Source organism: Drosophila grimshawi, unplaced genomic scaffold (genome assembly GCF_018153295.1).
Source record: "Drosophila grimshawi isolate 15287-2541.00 unplaced genomic scaffold, ASM1815329v1 contig_311, whole genome shotgun sequence".
Taxonomy (NCBI): Eukaryota; Metazoa; Arthropoda; class Insecta; order Diptera; family Drosophilidae; genus Drosophila; species Drosophila grimshawi.
In genome coordinates, this window is record NW_025063098.1 from 26,657,476 (window position 1) to 26,672,250 (window position 14,775).

Consider the following 14,775-nt stretch of genomic DNA (forward strand, 5'->3'; position numbering starts at 1 on the left):
GCATTGCTTCTACTAGCAAATTATTTCTATGTTACAATTTAAATGTATTCCAAAGTACAAACTACAATCCAAAGCTATAGCTAACTATAAATAATTGTAAATGCATAGTTAATGAAATTTCCATTTGTCTCGTTCATATTTTTAGTTATTTTAGAGTATTTGGCATAACATGTAAAAATAAGATAGCAAAATTCACAATTGATTATTCGATAAAACACGAGTTACCAAGTTTGCAATTCACAATATGCGTTTGTTTTTCTATTTATCACGATACGAGCGCAGGCATAAACGATATTTATGCGTTTGCATTGTTCTGCAGAGTTGCCATCTCGTTTATAAATATTACAACTCTATTTAAATCTCATTGTTCTCAAGATGCAGTGTATTTAATGCCACAGTTGCAATAAATATAGCGCAATTGCAATCAAACTGAGGTTGAACAAATCAACCAACCACAATTTGAGTCAGTTTTATTTAAAACAATTCCCAATAATTGTTCCATTCTTGAATTACTGCGTACGGCAACACTGTGATTGAATTTTTGGATATTGCGCAACTCACGCGGCCACAGAACGAAATAAAAGAGACGAGAAAGAATACAAAAGTTTGGCAAAATGGTAAATAATGCAAATTAAACAGACATAATTAAAACGTCCATTAAACTTGTAACTAAAACGCTGAACAGCAAAATTCTATTCAAAGGTTGATTCACATCGTCGGTCACCAGACCTACAGTCACTTGCCGATTCTCTGTGCGGTAGCCCCAACAAAAGTATCAACAACAACAACAGGTAAAATGTCAATTGGAAACTCGACGCGACTCTCCTCATCCTCTGTGCTGGCCACAGAGTCCTCGAACAAGGGCATGATCATCATCAACAGGCCGAAGGCGCTGAATGCCATCAATTTGGAGATGGTGCGCAAGATTTACAAGCATCTGAAAAAGTGTGAGAAATCCAAGTCACTGATGATTGTCAAGGGCACCGGTGATAAGGCCTTTTGCGCTGGCGGAGATGTGCGTGCTTTAGTCGATGCTGGACCCACGGACGAGTCGAAGAATTTCTTCCGTGAGGAGTATACGATGAATGCATTGATTGGCAACTACACGATACCCTATATTGCCCTCATCGATGGTATCACAATGGGTGGCGGAGTTGGACTCAGTGTGCATGGTAAATATCGAGTGGCCACGGATCGGACTCTGTTCGCCATGCCCGAGACGGCGATTGGACTCTTCCCGGATGTGGGCGGCTCACATTTTTTGCCACGACTCCAGGGCAAATTGGGTCTCTATTTGGGATTGACGGGTCAGCGTCTGCGTGGCGGAGATGTTTACTATGCTGGCATTGCCACACACTATTGCGATAGCAGTAAAATTCCCGAACTGGAAGCAGCGCTGCTCAACTGCCCGGATGCGGATGAGGTGCCCGATCTGCTGGCAAAATTCCACACGAAACCAGAGAAACCGTTCGCATTGCAGCCCTTGCTGGAGCAGATCAACAAGAACTTTGGCGCCACCTCTATCGAGGGCATACTCGAAAACCTGCAAAACGATGGCAGCGATTGGGCAAAGAAACAACTGGAGGTCAGTGCTGAGAATAATGAATACCCAAATTAAACACGAGTTGAGTTGCTAATTAATTGGTGCAATTGCGAATGCCACACGCAGATAGCGTATAAATATTTAAACATTATAACATATTTAATTGACACCTCGTCATGAGTTGCCCGCTTTTCGCAACAAACAATCTTTGAAATGGATTTTATAAATTATTCCAGCTCATTTGCTATTATATTTTTTAATAATCATGTCAATAATAACTTATTTAATTTTCATTTGAAAACATCTCCCACACAGATCCTTTGCAAAGTTTCACCCACATCGCTGAAGGTTACCTATCGCCAGCTGGAGCTGGGCTCCCAGTTGTCCCTGGCCCAGTGTCTGATTATGGAGTATCGTTTGGCTGTGCGTCATTTGGAGCCACGTGCTGACTTTAAGGAGGGTGTGCGTGCCCTGCTCATTGACAAGGATCAGCAGCCCAAATGGCAGCCAGCCACGTTGGCTGAAGTGACCGAGGAGCATCTGCAATGGTTCTTCAGGAAGCTGCCCGACACCGAGGAGCTGAAATTGTAATGTAGCCAACGCCGATGCGTTGCTTGCGTAGTTTGTAGACTGCATTTTGTTACTACTTCTTCGGCTATGATCTTTTTGTCTTCCGCTCTTCTGCACCGTTCGATGCCATTCTATAAACATTTAAACATTTCCAAAGATAACATTCGTTTAGCATGCGTAGTTTGCCTGATCTTTGTTAATAGTCGCTCTTTTTGGCTGCGTAAGCTGGCTAAATCTCTGGAATCTCTTTTATCTATCTTCTTTTTTCCAACAGCGACTAAATCATGGGAAACCTGTGTTTACACCAGAAATTTGATGCATTTATATATGAGATATATATTATACAGAATATATATATTTAAAAATTTACATGACTAATTGTGCCTAAAGAAACAGGATAGATATTGATTAATAATAAATTGAAAAATGTATATATATATTTTAAATACATTTGTGTTTAACTTTAACTGGCCAAAGCAACGCCCTCCTTTTGCTTAATACTCTCCTCCACCATGTTGGTCAACTCCAACAGCTTATCGATTTGCGTGGACTGGAAATTGAGCTTGGACAGCTCCTGTGTCCAGGCGGCGACATCGACGCGCAGTTGTAGACGTATCTTATCATCATCGGAGACGCCACTGGATGGCGTATGGGTTGCAGCACCACTTTTCAGATTGCGCAGCCGACGCAATGATTCCTCGGTTTTCTGCACAGAAGTCAACACATCGCTGACCACATTGAAATACCTAAAAAAGGGAAGAGCTAAAGTTATTAAGAGAAATATTTGATATGCCGCTGGAGCCACCTACGCCTTGGTTATATTGCTGCACACATCGGCGAGAATCTGCTGCACCACCAGCGTGCCCAGCTGCGTCTCGTGCTGTGCCGTAAATGACTTGATTGGTCGCAGCATTTGCTCCACATAGCCGGAGCAGCGTGTGGGCACCTCACGATTCGTTTTGCGATACAAACGCGGCAAATCGTTCACTTGACGCACATTCTCCGTGCCGCATTCGGTGATGAGCAGCTGCTTCAGCGTCTCCTGTATGCTGCCCAAATGCATGTCTAAAGTATCGCCCAAATGAGCAATGGATTTGCTCAAAACATTATTGAATAAAACCAGATTCTTCGTCTTGGGTGCAGCTTTGACGATGAGCTGCTGCAGCTCTGGCAAATATGCTTCCAGCTTCCTGGTGTCCGCATGCAGAGCAATTAGCAATTGATTGCGCGTATAGGACTTGGTGAAGCTGGTGCTGCTGCTCTTGGATGCACCGATAGCGTCCGTGATCCAACGTGATAAGCGCAAAACAATTTGCACATTAAGCTTATAGAATTTGGGAAAGACTTCGGGCAAATAGACGCCCTCGGCCCAGCAGCGTGTCAGCGCCTGCTTGGCGGCATTAAAAGGCGCCAACTGATAGTTGTTCAATTCCGGATTCGCATTCAGCGTATCATCCTTAAGCAGTGGCTCCAGTTGGGCTTCGAAGGCGCCAGCGATTTCCTGCAACATTTTAAAGTTAAAGTCTAATTCATAAATATATAAATTAATTTACCTGAAAACATATTTGAAAGTAGACTGGCAGATTCCAGCGTGCCTCGAAGCTTTTTGTTTGCTTGTGCTGGCGATAGAAGGCGACTGCCTGTTCTCCACTGCTGGTGAGAAGCTCTTCGATCTTACCCAGAAAGTCCCGGGTGCATTTGTATTTTACATAGAACACCTCCAGATTGCCGGGTGCATAAATTGAATTCATATGCAGCTCCAGACGCATCTCCACATCCGCCCAAAAGCTGTTCACCACAAAATTGAAACCGCTCAGCTTGTCTGAGTAGAGCGTGAGACGCAGCAGATCTGTCATGTGCAGCGATATGAAATTCAGTATCTTGCTATAAATGCCAGCCAGACCCTGTGGCGAATTCTGCAGCTGCTGTTCGCCAATGATGCTACTCATGTAAGGAGCAACGACATCTTCGCGAAATGCGCGCTCCGCTTGCTCGCAGGCGTCCAGTGTAATATAGATGCGCAGACAGCGCTCCAATTGCTCAGAGGCCTGTGCATTGCGAGCCTGCTGCAGTGCATCGTTGAAGAAACGACGTAATTTCTGATGCACTTGCTCCTCCAGCTTCTGAATTTTGGCCTTGTCATCGTTGTCTAAGAGAGCCACACAGTTTTTCTCGTGAAACCGCAAGAATATCAAATCGAGCGCGGCCCGCTCCAAGTCCACAGCCTGTGTGGACTGTTCCTGCTCGCTGCTAAGCTTATTAGAGATCAACTCCTGTAGTTTCCCGATGATCTCGTAGACGCGATTCTTGCTATTGAAACTGCTGTGGTATTCCCGTAATAGACGCTTCTCCTGCAGCTGATCACGCAATTCCAGCACCTGCTCCTCAATCAGGCTATGTATGCTCTCAATTTCACCACGAAACTGCTCCAGCGGTCGTTGTATTGTTTCTATGGACTGATCCAGACCCACCAGATTTGCACTCAGATTGACAAAATCCGCGTAGTCTTCGTTAATCAGATCTATCATCGCAGCGCGAAGACCCTTCAAGTATAGACCAAGATTATCGCGCAACTGCTCCAAGCTGGGCGCATTGCGATTCTTGTGCAGAAACTCGTCGACGGAGAAATTCTCCTGCAGACAACAAATTTACCCATTAGAAATAAACATCAGCTGATGTCAGCTAAGCATTTACCTTCATAAACTCATTTTTATCAAAGCACAGCTTCTCTGCCGTGCTCGACCCACCAGCTACGGATGGCTTTCTCGCTGGCTCGTGCATTGCGTGCTCGAATTCTTAATATATTTGTGTATTTTAATATTTTAAAATAATTGCCACGAAAGAATGCCAGCAGCCAAAACCATGACAATCGATAAGACAGCACAACGATTACTTTGCACAGCTGTTGAGCTATGTCAACTCCAAAAAGGTGGCAGCATTGTCAATCGACTTCTGCTTTTGCCGGCTTATTCGGGCGACGTGTAAGCAAATTGAAAATGCCGAAAAAAAACTAAGTTATCGCAACAATAACAATAGGTTGTGCAAGCCTTCCAAAGCTATGCAAGTGAAAGGGACAGTAAACATGAACGATAAAATGTGAAGTTTATTTTCGAATAATTGCCACGAACGAACCATAACAATCGATAACACACATAAAAACGATAACTTTGCACAGCTGGTGAGCTATGCAAAATTAAAAAGGTGGCAACATTGTCAATCGACTTGTCTTCAACTTTTGCCGGCTTTTTCACTCGACTTGTAAACAAACTGAAAATGCCCAAAAATCCCGGTTATCGCAACAATAACAATGCACCACGCAAGCGGCAAGTGCAGCTGGACGAGCAGAATCCGGTTGTTCAAGCCTTCCGCAGCTATGCAAGTGAATTGGACAGCAAACACGATCGCCACGAGCGCATCTTGAAATTGAGTCGCGACATCACAATTGAATCGAAGCGAATTATTTTCCTCTTGCATTCCATTGATGGACGGAAGCAGAACAAGGCCAAGGTACTCGAGGAGGCGCAGCAGCGTCTCACCAAGCTCATTGAGGTCAACTTTCGTGCAATTGCACTGGAGTTGCGGGATCAGGATGTGTTCCAGTTTCGTGGCGCATATTCGCCAGGATTGCAGGAGTTCATTGAGGCCTACACTTATATGGAATACTTGTCCAATGAAGACAATGGCGAGCAGCAGTCCAAATCGGTGTCCACTTGGTCAGACTTACAAGCAGTGATGCAGTACGAAGAGGAAGTTAACAAGGGAGAACCTCTCCCGCAATCAGCAGAGGAATCTCCTAACCCCGACGATCAAGTTGTAGAGAAAGTAATCAATAAATTTCAGTTTCATGTCGATCCAACTGAATACATTTTGGGAGTCTCGGATTTGACAGGGGAACTGATGCGTCGCTGCATCAATTCCTTGGGCAGCGGTGACACAGACACCTGCATGGAGACTTGTAAGGCCCTGCAACAGTTCTACTCGGGGTGCGTTGAATTATTTTTGATATTATTAAATTAATTGTAATCCATAATTAATTTCAATTTACAGTTATGTTAGTCTGAATTGTCAGCGTGCCCGGGAATTGTGGCGCAAAATTACCGTTATGCGGCAGAGCATGTTGAAAGCAGAGAACGTTTGCTACAACGTCAAAGTGCGCGGCGGAGAAGCAGCCAAATGCGCAAATTTCGATCAGAAGCCGACTGATGATGCCGATGAGGGTTTCTACTGAATTATTCAAATATTCCCAATAAAAAAAATCCACGTATCTAAAGTAAAAGTATATATAAAATGAGTTTAATAATTAATATATTCACTTCAATTTATGAGAGTTGAATTCGTAATAACAAAAACAAGAACAAACTAAAAAAAGATTTACACTGCAAAATATTTTATATATAATAAGCTACTGAAGAATAATAAAAAGTAAAGGTATATAAACGATTTTCAGGCTTTAACATTTTCGAAACACTAACAATAAATTTATTAAATATAATAATCATATTTAAACTGTGTATGTTTATTTGTGCTTCACCCCACAAAGTGATGTGATAACATTAAGTACTCGCTACGAGTAACGAGTACATGCGACTAAGACTGATCTGGCAGCACCACGCAGCATTGTTGTTGTTTGGATCACTGATTGGGAATTTACCAGTGCAACAAGTTATTGCATTAAATTTCACTTTCCGTCAGGCTGACTGTAAACTCTGGTTTGTGCATGAATCAGCGAAAGTCTGCCTAAGACGATCATTGTTGCAACATGAATGTGGCAGCAGCTGAAGACAGGCCCAATGAGAACGCGAAGCGATCGGGTCGCGAGGACAACTCAATGCCCATCAGAATGCTGCCGATGAGCGTGCGTCAGGCTCTGTGCGAACATCTGGACTCGCTCAATGTGTGGCAGCAGCTGGCGGCATTTGTGAAACTCTATTCCAGCGATGTGCAGCACATACAGAGCGAGAATAGTCGCGGTCGTTCGCCCACCAATGAATTCCTCAACATTTGGGGTGGTCAATATAATCACTCGGTTTACAGTCTGTTTGCGCTCTTCCACAAGTGAGCTACTCGATCTCCTCTCTCTTTCTCTATCCACATCTATAATTATGTATTCATTGCAGAATGAAGCTGCACAATGCGATGCGTCTGATTAAGGATCATGTGGATGAGAAATTCCACAAATACATTCCGAAAAGTGAACCGATTAGCGAGCTACGTGCACCGGCTAGCGCCAGTTCCAAGATTAATAACGGACCACCGTATGGCGCCGCCTCATCGTCGTCGTCGGGCGTTACGGATGATAGCAATAGCAATAGTTTGGAATCTCCCGGCGATATTCGAGTGAGCAGCGTTCAACGTGCCGCTCAATCCTTGCTGGAAATCGATTATCAGGAGCTCCTCGATGCCACAGGAAATTGGCTACCCGAAAATAAACTGGGCAACGGTGGCTTTGGCGAGGTCTTCAAGGGCGAATGGAAACAGCTGGATGTGGCCATCAAGGCAATGAATTATATCCACAAGCACAATGACAAGACACAGGTGCATCTGCAGCAGAGCTACAACGAGTTGAAGTACTTGAATACCATACGACATGACAACATTCTGGCGCTCTACGGCTACAGTATCAATGGGGAGAAACCCTGTCTGGTGTATCAGCTGATGAAGAACGGTTCGCTCGACTCCAGATTGAGAGCACACAAGTCAAAGCAGCCATTGCCGCCGCTGACATGGCAGGAGCGCTTATCCATAGCTCTGGGCACGGCAAAGTAAGCGACTATTTCAATATATATATCTATTGTATTATATTATATTTATCCTATACAGAGGCATTTATTTTCTGCACACGGCGCGCATCAAGCCGCTAATCCATGGCGACATAAAGCCGGCGAATATTCTGCTGGATGGCTGCATGCAGCCAAAGATTGGGGATTTTGGGCTGGCGCGTGAGGGTCCCAAGTCCATAGATGCTGTCATCGAAGTGCGACAGGTGTTTGGCACACGTATCTATTTGCCACCGGAGTTTCTTAGTTCGAAGAAACTGAGCACTGGAGTGGACATCTATAGTTTTGGCGTTGTCCTGCTGGAGCTGTTCACTGGTCGCCTAATGGCCGAATGCACGCTCCAAAATGATCAGCAAAATCTGCTCAAATCGGTTAAATCCAGTTGCCTGCAATCGCATCAGAATCGCTTGGATCTCTTCGATAAGCATCTGGTGACGCCGATGGGCGAGGAGTTGGACAAGTGCCTGTGTGCCATAGAAGTGGGTCTCAAATGTGCCGCATCCAATCCACAGGAGAGACCCTCAATGGATGAGGTTGTCCGAAGGTTTAAAACATTCAGCAGAGAATTCTAAAAATGCTTACTGCGAACGAAACATTCCAATATTTTTTATTTTTATACATTTTTATGTGACTCTTGTTATTTTAATTATATTCAATCATGTTCTTAACATTAAATACGTTCACATTTTTTATACATTTTTACGAGACTAATATTTCTTATAGCAGCCATGGCATATAAGCTAAAAATTGAGTAAGAAATGTTGTTGAAGCGTTTTCTTATTTTTGATATTTAGTTTATAATTTAAAAACTAGCTGTTATTAATCTGCCATCATCGTTTTAACTGTTTTGGAATGAAACACTTTTTGTTAACTAAAACCAATTTCTTTCGTAACTAAATCGATTTCTGAAGGCAGAAGATTTTTAAGCAATTTTCAACCAATTTTCAGAAACCTATTCACATAAAACACGAAACGTTTTGAGACTAGCGTCAATCGGATTATTAAATCTTTTCTGAATAGAAACTACACAGTTTATAATTTCGATTTTAGTAGCAGAACACAGGATTTAATTTTTCCGATTGATAAACAATGAATTTGAAAAATTCCAAGTTTTACAAAAGAATCCAAGAGCTGCGCAACCTATCCAAACAGAAGATACGTCAGGAACGGGTGAAGAACTTGGAAATACATACACCACTCATACGTGGTGTTGAAATGGCCCTCTCCGAATCCAAGTGCAATACGCAAAACGTTGAATTGGCATGGACATTGTCATCTCCACGTCGTCGAGCATTGGTGGCCGCCAAGCCAAAGCTGGGCAAGAAGAAGGTGAATGCGTCGCCTCGCCTCAAAGGTGGCCTTCGGGCCATAAAATCCGCGAGTGCGATTAATGATGCACAGGTTGAGGGTTTCATTCAGCTCAATAGTAAGCAGTATCGAGTCGCCTGCTCGGCACATCAAGAAGAGGCATCTCCCGGAGCCGACGACCTGCTGAAAATTGGGTAAGTTTGAACTTTAAATTATCTGGCTAGTTTCCATTATTGCTGCCCCACCTGCAGTGAATCCAAGAGCACAATTTGTGTATCAAATTCGCGTTATGCGATGATTGGTCGCATTTCTAAGTCGTTGGGTTTCAAGCTGGTCAAGGAGTCGAAATTGTGGAACATACTGTGGTCCGATTCGTTTCCGGGCGTCGAACTCTTCAAGAATATGAAACGCTTTCAGCAGATTAATCATTTTCCGGGCATGATCGAGATATGTCGCAAGGATCTGCTCTCGAGAAACTTGAATCGCATGCTCAAATTGTATCCGCATGATTACAAGATCTTTCCCAAAACGTGGATGCTACCAGCCGAGTAAGTGATCCACTGCAGATCCTTCTTTAAGATAAATTATTTGATGCTCAAGTCAATGCCTCAGCTATGGTGATGCCATGCACTATGCCCAGAATCACAAGCGAACTTTCATTCTGAAGCCGGACTCGGGTGCCCAGGGTCGGGGTATTTATCTGACCAACGATCTGAAGACCATTGGAGCCAACGAGCGTCTCATCTGCCAGACATATGTTCATCGAGTAAATTAAGTATGTTATCCAAGCCGGCATTTTTAATCTTTCCTCCCTCTCCAATCATAGCCGCTGCTTATTGATGGGTACAAGTTTGATTTGCGGGTTTATACATTGATCACCTCGGTGGATCCACTGCGTCTCTATGTCTACAATGAAGGACTGGCACGCTTTGCCACAAACAAGTATGTGGAGCCAACACCGGGAAATGCTCAGGATTTGTATATGCATCTGACCAACTATTCGGTGAACAAACGCAACTCGCAATATGACCTCTGCGATAATGATGATTGTGGCAGCAAGCGGAAACTGAGTGCGATTAACAACTGGATGACCAGGCACAACTACGATGTGAAAGAGTTCTGGTCCAATGTCGATGATGTCATCATCAAGACAATGCTGAGTGCTTGGCCAGTGCTTAAGCATAATTATAATGCCTGCTTTCCGAGTCACGATACGATTCAGGCCTGCTTTGAAATACTTGGCTTTGACATCTTGGTAGACTGGAAACTGAAGCCCTACATCCTAGAGGTGAATCATTCGCCCAGTTTTCATACCAACGAGCAGGTGGATCGCGAGGTGAAACGTCCACTCATCAAGGATACACTGACGCTGGTCAGCACCGTTCTGGCGGATAAGAAGCAGATCATGCGCGAGGATCGCAAACGTGTCAAACAGCGCCTCCTCAAAAGCAAGGGCGACACGTGAGTAGTAAAAATGATCGAGTTGAGAGAACTCGGCTAGAAGATACCCTTGACACAGATGTTAAATAATTTGTTTCCCAGAGCGCTACGCGCCCGAATGGCTGGTGGGGCCGCGAAACCGCCTCCTAACAAGGAGACCAGTCCGACGACGAAGGTGCAGTTGCCAGAGCCGGAGATCGGATCACTGGCACAGCAAGTCGCCTGGGAGGAGAGTCATTTGGGCAACTTTAGGCGTATTATGCCGCCGCCAGATGCCAACTTGGTCAACTACTACTGCAAGTTCTACGGTCAGACGAATCAGGTGTCCATATTCCAGGAGACGGCAGCGAGCAAGAAACGTGAAGATTTGGCGCGCAAGATGCGTCTACAAATCGAGGAGAAGAAGGCCAAACAGGAGGAAATGTTACTCGCGCGGAGCAGGCGCAAACGCTTGATTCAGCCACGTTCGGTGCGGGAGAGACAACGTATAATCTCGTACAGATTAAAGGAGAACTGGACGCCCGGCTATGTGTCTGATGCGGAGGAACGATTACGCAACACCTGGCAACAGATGCGTACAGAAGCCATCAGGAATCTGAAAATTACAGAGAACGTAAGAGAGACTAAAAATATATTATAGTTGTACCTTCTTTAAACAAAAACTATTCCCTTGATTATCCCACAAGGTGTACGCATTTCTTTTCCATTATGGCCATCTGAGTAATACAGATATGAAGACGTTTCCCAATCTATATCACTATCTGCAATTAGGCTATGATATTACGGGAGCCATATGAGTCCAATTGAGAGTTGTCTGGTAATATGGAATATGGAAAGAAGTCGAATTATAGGCGTAGCACATATTGGCTCTGATCTCAATATATGTATACATTTATCTAGTTCTGATTGAATTATATATTTTTAAAAATTTTAATTAACAGCTCACATAAGACACAAAAAAAAATGTATATTTATGTATATATATATATATATATATGTTACCAGGCATGTAAATCTTATGTATTAGGACAAACAAAACATTGATTTATTTTAAATATTAATTTATATTAATTGATTTATGTATTTACAAAATTATGAGTCGACATGATGAAGTTATTTATTATTATATGAATTATAAAGAAGGAGGAAGGATGGTTTCTGGATATATATTAGTATTTTTAAGTTATTTGGCAACAAAATGGTGGATCAAGCTGCTAAACACACCTATAAGCTCAGGTATCATTAATCTTATCTGTGATTTCTTAAAAAACAATTAAAAGGCAATTTATTATTGGTGTTATTGCTCTTCAAAAGTTTCAGACTATAATATAAAATATAAAATAAATGAATCCTTAAATCTAGCCATGAAAACAACAATTTTGCTATATGCTAGCATTAAAGCCAGTTTACGCTTCTCTTAAAAATAAATAATTTAAACATAATATCAAATTATAGTTTTGGACTTCTAATTATCTATATTATTGATTGTTATATTAAATTTGGAAAAAATCTATTTGAACTAAATACAAATAAAATAAAATTCTAAATTAAATTTCATGGGTTTCTTTTAATTTCAAATTAAAGTTGATGGCTTTTTTAAAAATAACACACATGTTAAACAATTAATTTATTGCTGGATTCCATTTAAATTAGGCGTTGCAATAATCTTACATATTTTATTATTATTTGTGGAAAAAATAGACAACTTTAAAATGAAATGAAAACAATTTTGTTTTCCCCAGATTATTGCGCTAATCTCTAAACCATTGACCCTACTGCGCATAAAATAAATAAATTGTACATCACATTTCTATATATTTGACTAAATATACATATAAATGTTAATGCTTGGCACGATGCCCATCTATCCAACAAACAAACCAACTAGCAAAGTATCATTTTAAAGACATATGCATTTTGGCGCGTGTGAATGGAAAATATTGAGAATATTCTCAGAGCATATTCGACAATATTGAAATGGAGAGAGTGAGAGAGAGAGAGAGAGAGAGAGAGAGAGAGAGAGCTCGGTGCAGATCAGAGTGAAAAACTCAGTCGAGCCAAGGAGCAGGCAGTGCATAGACACATTGCCACGTCAGAATCGCTTGTGGAATATTCAAAATAGTTTTCAAATTGTACGGCAAATATTTAAATATAAATTTAAGCGATTAGAGCAAAACTCGTAAATCGTTGTAAATTGTGTTTTTTGTTGTTTTTGTTGGCATGTTCAAAGTGTCGCAGGAGTTACGTTTAAATGCGAGCGCAGCGGGCAATGTGGGCCAGGGAGTGGGTGGCTGCGATGCCACCGATGGCAACAGTCCCGAGAGTGTTTGTATTTTTGGGCGATATCAGCGCACGCCCGATGCGGGTGAGTCGAGCCGCCCTCCCCTTCCAGATGCGGAAGTAAACATTGAGTGCATCTATTTATAAATTGCTACCCAAACAGATGCATATCCCACAGAGCCGCCGAATGTTTACATAGCACCCGAGCTGACCGATGCACGCAAGGTGCAGCTGCTCCATTTGCCCAGCGGCGCTGTGCGCATCAATTCCACAGCCAGCTTCATCATCAAACGCAACGGAGTTAAGGGCAACTTTGATGTGCGCCTCGAGAGTCCCAGCGGTCAGCATGGTTGCCCTTTGGAGCTGCTGCAACTTGATCCTGAACGCTTTCAGGTGCAATGCCACCTGCCACAGGCGGGTCTCTACAAGGTGCACATCAAATGCAATTCTGTGCCGTTGCCCAAATCGCCGTTTATTATTGTGACCATAGCTGGGGCTCCTTTGGCGGAGGCGGGCACAGAGACAACTGCAGCCAGTCCAGCAAGTGAGTATCTGTGTTGAATAAAGAATATAAACTGTAAAGCTATCTACATTTAGTTTAAAATTCAGCACATTAAATATATAAATTAAATTTTCATTTATTAATTATGGTATGCAAATTTAAGCCTTGTAATAATTGGAATTGTTACAAGTTTAGTAACTATTTAAGCCATCTGATAACTGGCACTGGATGAATCTGCCTCGATCACGCATGGGAAATATAGGTTTTTAACAATCTTTTGAATAAGAGTTTTCTGTAATAATATGCCTTACAAGTTGAGTCACTGTAGGTCCAAAAATTATGGGATCTTCCAACTTTTGGTCGCGTGGTAAACGTGGCCTGGAAATATATCTAGCCATAAAACTGTGGAGGATATGTGGCTATAATTATATAGAAGTCAACGTAATGCGTATTTATCCATTAATATTAATTATAATCCACAGAATAGACCCAACATACTTACTATAACTATATATAAATGGGTTTAATTATTAACATTAATTATTATTATTTATTTTAATAGATGTAATTAATAAGTAATTAGTCATTTTTGAGAGACCACTGTACACAAATATTAAACATGATTCATGTCTCGTTTTATCATTTGTTGCCTGGCAACTTTTCAGTGCCCACCTTTGAGTCGGATGCCAGCAGAGTGCAAAGTCGTGGTTTGGGGCTGACACACGTTAATCTTCTCGAGCGAAATGAGTTCACTGTGGATGGAAGTGCGGCAGGCAGCAATATGCTGTTTGTGGGCATCTTGGGACCTCAGGGACCCTGCGATGAGGTGCTGCTCAAGCATTTGGGTCGCAACATTTATCGTGTCACGTATCAAGTGCGAGATCCAGGCGACTACATCCTGGTGGCCAAGTGGGGTGATGAGCACATTCCTGGATCGCCATTTAGTCTCAGCGCCGAATAGTTCTCCAAAAATAATCCATATACGAAAAGCGTTCGAGTTCTTAAATGTAACCAAATTTAATATGATTTGTAATGTTATTTTAAATTAAAACAGACCAAAATTAATATTATTAGAATTTTTAGCGTATATTTTGTTAGAGAAAATAATTAATTTCAAAACAAGTAGCAATTAAATAAATCAGTTGCTTAACATAGAAATTAATACCTTTTAAATAAAGTAGATAAATTAAAATTTTTCTGTTTGTGTTCAAGTAAGATTATTCTACAAATATAAAGCAGTTAGCATTTTGTGAAAGTGGTATTAACAGGCGTGCTCCAATTTGCAAAAACGGAAATGTTTTCCGTTTTCAATTTCAAAGCGGTAACGGAAAAGTTTGGCGTAATTTGGAGCACGC

The 14,775-nt window shown here is 42.0% G+C and overlaps 6 protein-coding genes across 7 annotated transcripts; 5 read left to right on the plus strand and 1 right to left on the minus strand.

Annotated features, from left to right (window-relative positions):
* The first annotated feature begins 423 nt into the window (after positions 1–423).
* LOC6568518 (3-hydroxyisobutyryl-CoA hydrolase, mitochondrial) lies at positions 424–2,559 on the plus strand. 2 transcript variants are annotated; one of them, XM_001994346.3, is made up of 4 exons: positions 480–617; positions 686–1,585; positions 1,859–2,130; positions 2,388–2,559. In XM_001994346.3, the coding sequence occupies exons 1-4, from the start codon at positions 615–617 to the stop codon at positions 2,392–2,394; spliced, it is 1,182 nt and encodes a 393-aa protein (XP_001994382.2). In that variant the 5' UTR covers positions 480–614; the 3' UTR covers positions 2,395–2,559. The 2 variants fall into 2 exon arrangements, with proteins under 2 accessions (XP_032596681.1, XP_001994382.2); XM_032740790.1 differs by having other exon boundaries at positions 424–617; positions 1,859–2,559.
* LOC6568517 (conserved oligomeric Golgi complex subunit 2) lies at positions 2,522–4,987 on the minus strand. Its single transcript, XM_001994345.2, has 4 exons — positions 4,808–4,987; positions 3,667–4,746; positions 2,923–3,614; positions 2,522–2,859 (listed from the first exon to the last, which is right to left on the minus strand). The coding sequence occupies exons 1-4, from the start codon at positions 4,892–4,894 to the stop codon at positions 2,577–2,579; spliced, it is 2,142 nt and encodes a 713-aa protein (XP_001994381.1). The 5' UTR covers positions 4,895–4,987; the 3' UTR covers positions 2,522–2,576.
* A 74-nt stretch (positions 4,988–5,061) lies between these two features.
* On the plus strand, positions 5,062–6,613 carry LOC6568516 (translin-associated protein X). The gene is made up of 2 exons (XM_001994344.3): positions 5,062–6,096; positions 6,161–6,613. Exons 1-2 carry the CDS (start codon positions 5,387–5,389, stop codon positions 6,339–6,341), a joined length of 891 nt encoding a protein of 296 aa, XP_001994380.1. The 5' UTR covers positions 5,062–5,386; the 3' UTR covers positions 6,342–6,613.
* Positions 6,614–6,702: 89 nt separating this feature from the next.
* LOC6568515 (serine/threonine-protein kinase pelle) lies at positions 6,703–8,589 on the plus strand. Its single transcript, XM_001994343.2, has 3 exons — positions 6,703–7,168; positions 7,231–7,875; positions 7,934–8,589. Exons 1-3 carry the CDS (start codon positions 6,873–6,875, stop codon positions 8,460–8,462), a joined length of 1,470 nt encoding a protein of 489 aa, XP_001994379.1. The 5' UTR covers positions 6,703–6,872; the 3' UTR covers positions 8,463–8,589.
* Positions 8,590–8,886: 297 nt separating this feature from the next.
* Positions 8,887–11,789, plus strand: LOC6568514 (tubulin polyglutamylase TTLL13). Its single transcript, XM_001994342.2, has 6 exons — positions 8,887–9,392; positions 9,450–9,746; positions 9,811–9,964; positions 10,025–10,659; positions 10,741–11,251; positions 11,325–11,789. The coding sequence occupies exons 1-6, from the start codon at positions 8,980–8,982 to the stop codon at positions 11,433–11,435; spliced, it is 2,121 nt and encodes a 706-aa protein (XP_001994378.1). The 5' UTR covers positions 8,887–8,979; the 3' UTR covers positions 11,436–11,789.
* A 904-nt stretch (positions 11,790–12,693) lies between these two features.
* Positions 12,694–14,612, plus strand: LOC6568513 (filamin-A). The gene is made up of 3 exons (XM_001994341.2): positions 12,694–13,003; positions 13,082–13,462; positions 14,086–14,612. Exons 1-3 carry the CDS (start codon positions 12,859–12,861, stop codon positions 14,379–14,381), a joined length of 822 nt encoding a protein of 273 aa, XP_001994377.1. The 5' UTR covers positions 12,694–12,858; the 3' UTR covers positions 14,382–14,612.
* The last annotated feature ends 163 nt before the right edge of the window (positions 14,613–14,775 follow it).

Bases quoted from the DNA above. Each gene is read 5' to 3' on its own strand.
- LOC6568518 (XM_001994346.3), top strand. The intron at 1,586-1,858 runs GTCAGTGCTGAG...TCTCCCACACAG, and splicing joins GGGCAAAGAAACAACTGGAG to ATCCTTTGCAAAGTTTCACC.
- LOC6568517 (XM_001994345.2), bottom strand. From the start codon at position 4,894: ATGCACGAGCCAGCGAGAAAGCCATCCGTAGCTGGTGGGTCGAGCACG. The intron at 4,747-4,807 runs GTAAATGCTTAG...TGTTGTCTGCAG, and splicing joins ATAAAAATGAGTTTATGAAG to GAGAATTTCTCCGTCGACGA. The intron at 3,615-3,666 runs GTAAATTAATTT...AAAATGTTGCAG, and splicing joins ACTTTCAAATATGTTTTCAG to GAAATCGCTGGCGCCTTCGA.
- LOC6568516 (XM_001994344.3), top strand. From the start codon at position 5,387: ATGCCCAAAAATCCCGGTTATCGCAACAATAACAATGCACCACGCAAG. The intron at 6,097-6,160 runs GTGCGTTGAATT...TTCAATTTACAG, and splicing joins CTGCAACAGTTCTACTCGGG to TTATGTTAGTCTGAATTGTC.
- LOC6568515 (XM_001994343.2), top strand. From the start codon at position 6,873: ATGAATGTGGCAGCAGCTGAAGACAGGCCCAATGAGAACGCGAAGCGA. The intron at 7,169-7,230 runs GTGAGCTACTCG...TATTCATTGCAG, and splicing joins CTGTTTGCGCTCTTCCACAA to AATGAAGCTGCACAATGCGA. The intron at 7,876-7,933 runs GTAAGCGACTAT...TATCCTATACAG, and splicing joins ATAGCTCTGGGCACGGCAAA to AGGCATTTATTTTCTGCACA.
- LOC6568514 (XM_001994342.2), top strand. From the start codon at position 8,980: ATGAATTTGAAAAATTCCAAGTTTTACAAAAGAATCCAAGAGCTGCGC. The intron at 9,747-9,810 runs GTAAGTGATCCA...TCAATGCCTCAG, and splicing joins ACGTGGATGCTACCAGCCGA to CTATGGTGATGCCATGCACT. The intron at 9,965-10,024 runs GTAAATTAAGTA...CTCCAATCATAG, and splicing joins GCCAGACATATGTTCATCGA to CCGCTGCTTATTGATGGGTA.
- LOC6568513 (XM_001994341.2), top strand. From the start codon at position 12,859: ATGTTCAAAGTGTCGCAGGAGTTACGTTTAAATGCGAGCGCAGCGGGC. The intron at 13,004-13,081 runs GTGAGTCGAGCC...CTACCCAAACAG, and splicing joins TCAGCGCACGCCCGATGCGG to ATGCATATCCCACAGAGCCG. The intron at 13,463-14,085 runs GTGAGTATCTGT...GCAACTTTTCAG, and splicing joins AACTGCAGCCAGTCCAGCAA to TGCCCACCTTTGAGTCGGAT.